Genomic DNA, 12,567 nt, shown 5'->3' on the forward strand with positions numbered 1-12,567 from the left:
CCTCCCACTCACCTTCTCCCACCCCGGGCAACCTCACTCCTCCCCCTCCCCATTCCTCTCATTGCCTGTCCCTTCTGTGCCAGATTATCTACACTCCAGCGGCAGATGGTAATGGCGGTGGGTCACCAACACTGCTGCTGTTTGTTGTGGTGGCTCCGAAATGGCGGCTGTCAGTACGATATGTACGCTGCCATGTGGCCATTTACAGCTGCAAAACCACTCGGTTGTAACTCCTAGTTAGGACTGGGCTCTAAGTGACACATCTTCTGTGTCGCTTTTTTCACTCTCACTCCCCCTTTCCCCAAACAACAAAAAGAGAGAGGTTAGGCTACAGTCACATGTGTTTGCATGTAGCATGTAGTTTGGCTCTAAGAAAGCCATATGGGCATATGGTGGACCCATATAGTTTGGCTCTAAGAAAACAAAGCACACGGAAAAGAAACACTGAAACTAAAATACATTTCAAAAAGTGAGAGATGACAACAATGTGAAAAATAAAAGCTGTTTTTAAAAAAAAATTCAGTAGTCAGCAGCACGGTTTTGCAAATATTTTGCGCACTCTGAGCATTCAAGATGACTGTGGGACAACTGAATACCACCATGCTGTCATTTCTTTCATTCTGTGTGCTGAGTGATTGGTAGACAGACACATCTGAGTGGAGAGACAGATGGTCTGAACCTCTTGAGGTGATGTACTGCTGTTTAGTGACAGATAACTGTCCAATCTCACTGCAAAATGTTCTTCTGTCCATCGTATCTGGAGATATGTGTACTGCTGTATTGTACAGCTAAAACCCAAGGAACAGATATGGGGAAAATTGGGGAGACAGTTAAAGCCAAAATATTTTAGTAGCGAAAGCACGTTACAAACAAAAACAACAAAAGCTCAAGAATCGCCAGTTTTAATTGAGGAATTTTGTGTTTTGAACTGATGTTTTAATTTTGAGGTGCCTTTTGTGTTTTGAACTGATGTTCTTTCTCAGGAGCAGAAACTATAAAATAATACAAACAACTTGTCAATAAAAATACAAACACTGTACAAACAATTCTTATAAATGATTCATTAAAACAATATCCCTATCAATAGACCCCATTAAAATCATACTTAAAAAGAATAACACAAATCATAGATGCAGACCATCTCATTAAAAAAGAAAAGTTATAAATAGACTTTCAAGAATTCCATATATACTAATTTTTAGATTGCATCGCAATTCAAATCAAAATGTATATAAACACAGCCTGGTGACAAGATTGCCACAATCGCACTGCTGCCAGGGACAAAAGCGGTTTTTTAGACTTACTTGGGTTTCACTATGACTCTGGAGGGTCTGGGGAGCCTGCAGCCCCTTCTGCAGGGCTCCTAGCATGTCAGAACTGCTAAAAAATGTGATCACAGCCCACTTCTGGTTTGCAATTGTGAAAAGGGGCTCAAAAGCAGTGCTGGCAGGGTGGTACAGACCACCCCACTGACACTGCTTATTTGCAAGGTGTTACAATGTGTCTTATGGCATGTTTGCTACACCCTCTGCCAACACAGTAAGCACATACGGACTGCACTCTCTGAGTCAGGAATGAGAGGGATGAAAAACACTGATTGCCCATATGGGTGGTTAAAAGAGTATTTCATGCACAATATTGTTAAAAATATTGTACAAAATTACCTTCAAGCTATGAGTTTAAGGTGAATTTGAAACAAATGAATTTTGTGTTTGGACTTGGGTCTCATCCCAAGATACCTCATTATGTATATGCAAATATTCCAAAATCTAAAACACTTCTGGTCCCAAGCATTTTGGATAAGAGATACTAAACCTGTATTTACACAATCTGGAAAAAGTTCACCCCAAACTCTGTAGTATACAGAAGGAACTCTTGAAGCAAGTCTGCAATCATGTAGTAAAAGTCTACCAATGCATGCAGGCATCTTTTCTTTTTATGGGATAGTCTGATTTGAGTCACTCATTTCAATTATGATTTTAAAGCGTGTTTTGAGATTTACATAGTTTCTCTCTAAATTATTTGTAAGGACTATTTGAGCAGCAGGATTTATTGATGAGGCTGCATTATTTTATAAAATTCCTTTTGTCCTGACAAAAATCACCACTTTGAAACAAATTGTGCATTTAATTCCTTAGTCAATTACTGGCTGTACCTGCAGCTTTTCTCTTCTCTTCCAGTTTCCTACTGCTGTGAAGGACTGCCCTTCTCTTTCTTCCCCTTTCTGAAAACACTTAGCCATGATTGTACCTGTTTATAAGGTTAAACCATATTGGATATAACCTGGAGAAATATTTTTAATCATACTGCTCTGAAATTTTTCATATTCTGTGAACTAACAACACTTTTGATGAGACCATTTTCACCTTCTAAACTGGTTTGCTATTCTCAAAATTGTCATCTGGTTTCCAGCTGTGAATTGTCACCATGCTTATCATGAACATTTAAGCTTTCCACCATGCTTACAGCCCATAATTACAGCCCAAGCTGATCTAGACATGTACAGCATGCACGCTGTACAGCCACCTCATCAAAATTCCCTTACCCTGGGACAAGCCTCTGCTGCCCTAATGGGTTTCTTCAGATCTGCACCAGCCATTTTGCTGGCACAGAACTGAGTAAAGGGAAAGGGGATAGGATTCTAGCACATGCACTAGTTTATAATATGTTTCAAGATTCAACAAATATGTCTTCACATAACTCTATTAAAACATATACACACCTGTAAACCCCAGTTTGCCAATCAACCGTGCCTGTTTTACAGCTTTAGGTATGTTTTTAACTAAGAGGTATGTCTAGGGAGGCTTTATTTCTGTTCTCTTCCTGACATCTCATTTGAGAGGCAAATAACCTACATTTATTTTGCTTTAAGAGTTACAGAGGTCTGATCAATTTAAGCTGCTTGTTTGGCATTCAAAAACAGAATGGCATAAGAGAGCTTGAAGAGTCAAGGAGCTGAGGAGAAAGAGGATTGTGATGTTAGAAAAATTTTAATTAGATTCTCATGATCCAAATCCCAGAGCAAAATTTCCAAAGCGTCTTTGTGCTATTAATGGTAATAAGTTAGGTAAGTGACACAGGCTTCTGCCTGGTTGTAGACCTCATGAGGGACGTAATACAAAATGGAGTTCTCTCTCAATTGATAATATTTAGGATTTAATGTGCTTGTGTAATATATAGAAGGTATTTAGTTAGTTTGCTATAACTAGTAGATCAAAGTAGAATCTTGATTTACTGTTACTAGTACTCCAGCCCACTGGCAGCTCTGTAGTACATGCTCTGACTGCCTTTACGTCTGTCTTCTTCCTTATTTCCCAGAAACTTAGTGACTGCATTGTTCACGATTTGAAAGTACTGAACACCAGAAGACAGATTAGAGTTATTGGAGTTGATACTTAGTGCTACATACCATGCAGCAAGGAGGGACAGTAACAGGATGGAGCAGAAAACAGCAACTGACCCTAATAAAACAACGGCCACATGATGTGCTGGGGATAACAGAGCTGAAAGAAAACAAAATGAATAACTCAAGTGGACTTTAAAATTAGAGTGATATAAAACTAATAACTGAAATGGAGCAACTAAGGGCCCAGTCCTAGCCAACTTTCCAGCACCGGTGCAACTGCAATGCAGCCCCAAGGTAAGGGAACAAATGTTCCCATACCTTGAGGAGGACTCTGTGACTGCCTCCCCACCACAGGATGCAGTGCACGCCCATTGGCATAGCTGTCCCGGCACTGGAAAATTGGATAGGATTGGGCCTGAAGTTTTGTGAGCCATTTTTTTTAAGGAACTGGTTCAAAAACTCTTAACTTAATTCAAACACAGAATTATTGTTTTATCATGGAGCAACAGAGTGAACCAAATGAAGGATTTCATTATGAGCTGATTCTTATAAAGAACTGTACTCTATTACTTTCTTGATTCCCTTCCTTCACTTCCTGGGACAGACGGAGACACTGTCATCCAACCTGCACCTACAAGCAACCCACGGACACTCAACACCTGGCCCAAGTGCAAGCAGAGTTTAAGCAAAAGGAGATCAACACCCCAGCACATGCAAATATTCACTGAGAACTGAAAAAGCAGGCAAAACATCAAAGCGTAGGTGCAAGGCTGCCATGTGATACCCACACCCACACCCATAGGGCTGGGCTAGGGTGCCCTATGGAGAAAAGTTAAATGCCAATTCTCCACTGCAAATCATTTCCCTGGTCAAGTTTGTTTTTTAACTGTTTCCTCCCAGCTGGGCTTTGGGATTAGCAGCCCAATCCTGTCCTTTACATCTCCCACATCAAGGCAACCACTTCAAAAAGGCATGCACTGTATCCAGCGGGTGGAGGGGGGAATCAGGAGGCTTCAGAAGGGAAAGAGGAATTATGTCCTCTTACCCCTCCATAAGCTTCTCAGGGCCCATTCCTATTCAACTTTCCAATGCAGATGCAGTCCCGAGGTAAGGGAGCAAATGAACTTGTACAATGAAGAGGCCTCTGTGACTGCCCCACTGTGTCTGCACCACTGCAAGGTGCAGTGCATGCCCTCTTGGTGCAGTTGCATTAGCACTGGAAAGTTGGATCAGATTGGCCCCTCATTCTGCAATGGGTCTCCTCAGACCTGTGCCAACTCTGTAGCTGGCACAAGTTTGAGGAGAAGATAGGAGGCTGGCCTAGGTTTAGGTAGGTCCTGATAGATGGTGGTTTTGAAAACTGCGTTGCTGTGTAAAAAGTTTGGGAACCACTGCTATACAGGATTTGCACCATAATGGAAGACAATCACAGCACCTATTGGCAGAGCAGCTGTCCTCTGACCAAAGAAGACAACAGCACAGCTGGAGCACATTATTTGCAGGGTAGGGTGACACCTTTTGGGAGACTACTCCTCTCTTGCAATTGATATCTGGACTAGATTTGAGCCTTGGCATCCTCTGCGATTAGACACTAGCAATAAAAAATCCAGATGTACATTTGAACACAGGCTAATCAGGACACAACAATGAGGTGCTATATACTTTGGGACAAATGAAAGCACATTTCTTTGAGGCAAAATAAAGAGCTTTTTATAAAGGAAAAAAAAGAGGAAACCCTGTGCCATTGCATGGAAATAGGAGCAAAATATTAGCACAGGTTATTTCTTCAGGGTTTATGTTTGCCTTTTTCAGTGAAGAGAATGAAACACAGTACTGATTATATGCTCAAAAACTGGTAGAAGATACAGCTATAGAGAAGCTGCCATAGCAATGGCAACAGCACCTCCAGGATCACACCACCACAGCAAAAGAAAGGGTGTTTTTTCACTCACCAGGGGTAACAGCCTTCTGGAGGGCATGGGGGCCCCACAGTAGTTTCTGCGGGCCTCCCTGTGCCTCAGAATGGTTCCCTAATACAACCCGCTTCCAGTTCTGGAATCATATTTTTCCCTAGTTTTTTTCAGGTCTTCATGCCTCCAGTTCTGCTTGTGCTATAGTACACCACGAGAATTTGTTTAAAATACCATAGAAGCTGTTGTTTTCACAACAGGAGGAGCTGGCAGTTGTTACTTCTTCAGTAACTTGAAAACCTACCTTTTATTTCAGCCCAGGCAACACAGGATTGCATTATCTTCTGAAAAAGAAAACATGGTCTGTATTACAGGTTGAGTCTAGGTATTCATGAGGGTTCAGTTCCCAGAACTCACATGGATGGCTAAAATTGCATTAAAGCAAATCCATTAAAAAAACCAGTGTCCCTTTGCTAGGCAATTTAAAAACAGCCTTGCCGACCTTTGTGATGTAAGACAGAGTCGGCAGACAATCCATCAATCAGTCTCTCTCCAGGCACTTAGAAAGGCTTCACTCCGAGCCAGTGACCCCTCCCTTCACCCAGAGTGCAGTGCTGTGAAAATGCAAAGTGATTATCTTTCTTTCATGTGCACAGGGGGAAGGGAGGGATCGCTTACCTTGGAGTGAAGCTGTTCTAAGTGCCTAGAGAGAGAATGATTGATGGATTGTCAGCCAGCTGCCCTTTCTTGCATTAACATTATTGTTAAACAACTTTTTTCCTTTAATTTAAAGAGCCCTTCTCATCACGTTGAGATAAAACCATGGGTAGGGTAAAAAATCCATGGATAATTAGGTTATACGTGTACTGTGTTTCTAAAATTCTGTCTGACCTAGACTACTTTGAACTACAGGTTACATTATTAAAATCTTCACACACACACACACACAGCCCCATGCCCACGAACAAAGAAAGATAGCATGACAGGGAGAAGGGTTCGAAGGTTAGCCTTCTTCAGGGATTTTTTTTGACAGAGTATAGAAGAGCATTCAGTCATATGAGTCCCCATCTGCAGCCTGATAAATCAGCCCACATAACGCACCTTTCCCAGGCAAGGGCGGGCGCACAGAGGCCACCACATGTCCATGCACCGGACTAACTCCACTTAGGTCGGCGCAAAAGTACTTTACGGCACTTTCACGACAACAATGGGCCAGTGCAAGGGACTTGCATCCGCCCATCTACCCCTCTGGATTTGCGCCCTAAATATATTAATAATACAGGTGGTAAGATAAGTTGGTAAGCATCCAAAGCCCTGCGTTAGCTCAAATACGTACATCCTCAGTGGAATTTTGTATATTTTTGTATCCCCATGTCGTATCACAGTGCTTTTGAAACTCACTCCCCCCCCCTTTCAAATACGATTTGCTCTGTGGAGCAGCTGCTGTGCAAGAAACTCATCCAGAAGCTCCTATGGAGTCATGGAATTAGTTGTGCTGTTCTTTGAGTCCAGGACATGATGAGCATCCATCTCATACTTGTATTTTGCAAGGGAAAACTCAAAGGCCTTGAGGAAAACTCAAAGGCCTTGACTCTTGGGAACTGTGGTTGTCATTGAGCTATTTGGGCTTTAGCAGAAAACCAGGAATATATCATCTGCTTAGGGCGCTACACTATGGTTCTTTTTTCCCTGGGGAAGTTGTGTACAAGGGGATGTTAGTGTGATGACACTGAGCCATCTACACAAGACCCAAAAGCAGTCGGTTCAGGGTCTTACTATTTTGTGTGGCAGCTGCCTAACAGCTTTCCTTTCTACTTCCTGTCCTACTGAAGTGTCCACAGTGAGATATTCATGCATAGCCTCAGGAAACTGAAACAAAGTGCTATGAAATTCAGAAGAAAAGAGCCAGACAACAACTAACTATTGTTTGCTAAATATTCACATCTGTCTTTTCAGCATATGAATAGGATTTGGTAAACATGCCTCACAGAATAACTTAATAATCCTATTTCAGTACATAAAGATATGTGTCTTTATGCATGTGATAAGGATTTCTGAAAGCACTACTAAATTTCATCTGAATGGGGTGGGAGAGTTAAATAATTTCAAAAACTAGACCAGGGATGTCAAACTCGTTTCATACAGAGAGCCAAAGTTAGCATTCAGGGCTCCAGCTGAGGGCCGGAAGTGATGTCATTAAGCATAAAGTGGCATCATTAAGCAGCTAATGGTCAGAAATCAGACCCTGTTCTCATATAGAAACTGATTAACTGCAAATGACAGAAGAAGGGTCTGATTTCTGACCATTAGCTGCTTAATGTTATCATCCTGTTAATGAATAACAGGATGGAGTAGACATGTCTACACATGTTAAAAGTTAGTTCAACTTAAATTTAATATTATCAACACACAGCACCCTTATTAAAAAATACAGTGCTCTTTCACAGTGGCCCCACTGCTCTGAAAATGTTGTGTACATCTCCACACAAAATGGCCCATCTAACTTGAAAGCTTATACACTCTTGCACTAAGAGACACTAGTTCAATAAAAAAAGATACATCACCTATACATTATGTTTTACATGCTATTATCATTCAAACAAAGAAGAATTAAACCAATAGGGGACATCATCCTGCAGGTCTCACTGCCATCATCAGAAACTTGCCAGCAGTGACACTAGAGAAGGTCTCCTATGTGGTGGCAGTACAAATGTGGAACTCCCTGCTTACTGAGATACGATTGGCTCCACCTGTCGGTATTATGATGGCAGTCAAAATCCCATTTATATTTTGTCCATGATTTCTGGCTCAGACCCTGCCCTTGACTTATCTGTGAGATCAACCTATACTCAAATATCTGTGGTAATTTTGCCTCATTTTTGTTTGGTTTGGTTCTTTGCTGCCACATTAGGTTGCATTTTTGCAGTACCGCTTGATTTTCTCGTGGTTATGCTTTTAATTGTGGTTTTATATTTTGTAAGCTGCCCTGACCTCTCTTTAGGAGGGGAAAGGCAGAGAACACATATTTTAAATAAAATAAATAAATTTGGAAAGCACCCTTACCTCATTCCATTCACTGACTGTCCTGAGTATGATGCAATAATCTTTTCCTTGTTTCAAGGGGGCATTGTAAAAATTCCCATAATAAAGTCTGTCTCCAAGAGCAAAGACTATCGTGTTGTCAGCAATGACCTCGGCTGGGAATTCAGCTGTGACATAACCATCTGAGTCAGTGCTTTTGCTGAAGTAGGTGGGACGACTCAAGGAATAACAAGCAAAGTTGCACTGTGCGCTCCAGGGAACAACAATCACTTGGTAAGAACTAGAAATAGACAGAAAACCAACAAGTATTAGCATAAGTCATTTACATTCAATTGGCTCTGATGTCTGCTTCAAAGTCCTGCTTTGTTTAAAAGTTTTCAATAATGGGCTATTACTGAACTGCTTATAACTTATTTATTGTTTATTTAATACATTACGGCTGTAATCCTAACCACATTTTCCTGAGAGTAAGCCCCATTGAACAAAATAGGACTTACTTCTGAGTAGACCTGGTTAGGCTTGTGCCCTATGCCATATCAAATAAACTGCAGTCCTAAATTAGTAAACTATATTTACATCAGTAGTGTAAATATAGAAGACATTGTGCTTTTGGTAGTGCAAACTGTTTTTCAACTTCAATCCTTCATTCAACTAGCCTGTCAGACGATTTCCACCTTTACGATTTCACATTTTACTTATAAATTGGAAACTGGAGAAATGTCCAATGTTAGTCCAAAAAGGCAGCCTCAAAAAAGTTATCTCTTAGTATTCTTTAATGATTCTATCACACTCAGAGAGTGGGTACAGCATGAAATAAAATGGACATTCAAATTTGTTACTAATTGAAATTGAACTAGATTGTTGTCTGGATTAATTACTGAACATAAGCACAACATTCTGTGATTTGGAGATTGTTGAATATTTGAGCCAAGAAACAGATATGTGCTAGAAAGTAAAACCGAAACCTTAAATAGTGTGGCAAAAAAATTAAATTCCTTAAATTATAGTGAAAGGGAAAGGATTTGACAGAAACTAATCTAAATTCAGACAAAACAATCAGGTGTTCTTCGGGGGCTGTATAAAATCCAGCTACCTTATAGGTCCATTTATTTCTTCTGCCTTCTTCAGAGTGAATAAAGGGATAGACCCTTGTACTGATATGAATTCTACTTCTGGGGATTGAGGTTCTAGAAAGCAAAGCATACATCATTATTTTTGCATTATATCATTACTTTTAATGTGCAAAGTGCTGTTTACATATATTTGCCCTCAACATCAATTATGTGAAACAGCTCGTTCTTAATGCCTAAAGACAATAATCTGAGAGCTCCTGAGATAGCAATTTGCCTCGACAGACCAACCAGTGAGAAAAAGACTGCTGAAATTTGGTTGCTCATGGTCTTTAAGTGTTAGCCACTGGACCACAGTGGTTCTCATATTTTTTAACTTTAGGTTAGCCCAGGGGTGCCCAAACCCCGGCCCTGGGGCCACTTGTGGCCCTCGAGGACTCCGAATGTGGCCCTCAGTGAGACCCCAGTCTCCAATGAGCCTCTGGCCCTCTGGAAACTTGCTGGAGCACACACTGGCACGACATAACTGCTCTCAGCATGATGGCCAACTCTGACCGCTAGCATGAGCTGTGGGGTGAGGGCTCCCTCCACTGCTTGCTGTTTCACATCGGTGATTCAGCAGCAGCAGCAAAGGAAAGGCCAGCCTTGCTTTGTTCAAGGCCTTTTATAGGCCTTGAGCTATTGTAAGACCTTCATTCATTCATATAAGTTCCACCTCTAGTATATTAATTTATGTAAATTTATTCAAATTTTAAATGTAAATTAATTCTTTTCCCCCCTGGGCCCCAACACAGTATCGGAAAGATGATGTGGCCCTCCTGCCAAAACCTTTGGACACCCCTGGGTTAGCCTGATGACTCCATCTTAAAAGTACAGAATTGCATTTCCTAGTTTCTAAGAATGCAATCATGAGATTTTAGTGGGCCGGTGTAAGTCCCTTTCACCAGCTCAGGAGTGTTGCCAAGTGTGCAGTAAGGCATGTCTGCACCTGCTTTTGAGCCAGTGCAAGGATGCACGCCAGCTGTGGTTGAGGTGAGTTCATGTCAGTGGTGGACCACTGGCGCAGGGGTTTGGAGAGGGTGGGGGAGGGCAAGTGGTAGGCAACCAGTGGGCAGACTGGGCCCAGCCTCCAGCACTTGGGCCAGATCCTAACAGACCCTAACCCCTCTTAGCTGGTGCAGATCTGAGTAGTCTCATTGCAATTGCTTGAAGCCTGCAAAAGTTTATGCTCACCCCAGCTCCTGCCCTGTCCCCAGTATGAGGTCATGGATATTTTCCATCCTTTTCTCAAACCCATAGAAGGGTGACAGAGACCTGTCAGACCCCATGCTGACTTTCTGAAAACAGTGGGATGTCTAAGCTTTCAATGCTTTCCTAAATCCATGCAAGTTCTGGGGGATTTTCCACCTTTCCCCCACCTCAGGAGAAGGTCAGAGGAATCCCATCCACATTAAAAACAAGTGTCTGCAGTGCATTGCAAGCTCAGTTGTGGGCCTCTGCCGATAAACTTTATCAACTGACTTTACGTTAACTGCAGATGAACACAGTACTAGTTCATAGAGGATATACGTTTTAATACTCTGCTTTTCAATTCTCTGTGCAAGGGTCCATTAAAGTTACTAGTCCACAAAATCTTGGAAAGCACTCCAGGTCTGGAATCAGCCTCCAGGACACAAAAGCCTACGTCTGTAACACAATAATAGTCCCAAAATAAAAGCAAATCTCAGCTCTCTTTCAAAACACAGGAGCTTGCTTGCCTTAAGGCAATTCATTCATGCCACAATAAACTTGTAGGATAGCTGTTTACAAGCCTGTTTTAAATTCATGCCCAAGGTAAATAAAGTAGCATTCTACCTGCCTGACCTTCCTTAGAGATCACTTACAAATGGGAAAAGCAAGTTTGGAAACAATATACAGAATCTTTAAAGAGAACTAAATGAATAAGATATATCATATTCACAACAGATAGTTTTCTTTTGAAAAGGCAAGTAGCTTTACCAGCAGTCATGTTCTCATCTATTTAGGGCTAGAGGGTAATCACCACTCAGAAGTAAATTACATGTAAATACCTATAATGAAATCCTGACACCTGGTTTTGAGAAACAAAAGCTGGGAGGAAGAATTTATGTGTAGGGCAGCCGTTCCCAAACTCCTACTTTCCTGCCTCAGAGGATACCTCCAGAGGGGGCTTGGGGGAGGCCCAGAGGGTGCACTGTGGACCCAATCCATGGATAAGTGAATCAGTGGATATGGGATCCACGGGTGGGGGGGTGACCTGTATTTCTTTCTTTCTTTTATGACAAGACAGTGCTATTTCATCATAAAAGAAATGATTAAAAAAACAAAACAGAACCAACCCGGTAACTGAAACATCTTCCCTTGCCCATGGGAAGTAACAGCTCACGAAACAAAGGGCAATTCTGCATTAATCTCCCAGCCCTGCTGATCCTGCTATGGATCTGGATGACTGCTATGTCTGATAAAATGCTGGTGGGCGAGGAAACAGGTTCCTCACTGAGCTCTTGTAAAATAGGGAATTATTAACAATACCTGGCACACATAATATATTTAAATGTCATAAAAATCACTCTTTTGTTTCTTCAGAATAATAAAACAAAATCCAAAGATACTGAAACAATCTATCTGCTGAAGATAAACAGCTTCACCTAGTGGAGGATCACAGATGAAGAAGAATGTAAAAAGCTTGCAAATGTTTCTTCTACGTTGGCAGCTTGCTGGCTGAAAGGCCTTTCAGTGAATTGGAAGAGTGCATGAAAAAAACAAGGATTTTTCAAGAACAGAGAACTTTTTTCTTTTTCTTTTTTTGCATTTTAATGCACTTTGTCTTGCTTCATTTTCTCAAACTCTTCCTCTCCTTTTCTGCCACCTCAGGTTGCAATAATTTTTCAGAATCTTCACTATCATTCATCTGAGGAGACCCATTGGGGCAGTGGAGGCTTGCCCTAAGGAACAAGGAGATCACTAGACTCCCCCACTCCTCCCCATGCCCCAGAAGGCCTTCTGGAGGCCTCCAAAAGGCATTTCCAGTTTTCATGAAAACCAGAAGTGCCTTTTGGAGGCCTCCAGGAGGCCTTCTGAGGCATGAGGAGGCTGCACATGGCGTCCCCAGGCCTCAGAACACCTGATCACATAGCAGGGAAGATTTTGCACCTGTAATGCTCACAGAGATATGAAAGCC

General features: G+C 41.7%; 1 protein-coding gene across 1 annotated transcript in view; it reads right to left on the reverse strand.

Annotated features, from left to right (window-relative positions):
* Positions 1-917: 917 nt before the first annotated feature.
* Positions 918-12,567, reverse strand: part of SUSD1 (sushi domain containing 1) — a 47,327-nt gene continuing 35,677 nt past the window's right edge. Inside the window, exons 12-16 of the mRNA XM_066612618.1 lie at positions 9,392-9,485; positions 8,320-8,578; positions 5,561-5,600; positions 3,410-3,503; positions 918-992 (exon numbers count right to left, since the gene is read on the reverse strand). Of these exons, the coding sequence (XP_066468715.1) occupies positions 980-992; positions 3,410-3,503; positions 5,561-5,600; positions 8,320-8,578; positions 9,392-9,485 (500 nt within the window). The 3' untranslated portion in view covers positions 918-979. The remainder of the gene's footprint in view (positions 993-3,409; positions 3,504-5,560; positions 5,601-8,319; positions 8,579-9,391; positions 9,486-12,567) is intronic.

Source organism: Tiliqua scincoides, chromosome 2 (assembly GCF_035046505.1).
Source record: "Tiliqua scincoides isolate rTilSci1 chromosome 2, rTilSci1.hap2, whole genome shotgun sequence".
Classification (NCBI taxonomy): domain Eukaryota; kingdom Metazoa; phylum Chordata; class Lepidosauria; order Squamata; family Scincidae; genus Tiliqua; species Tiliqua scincoides.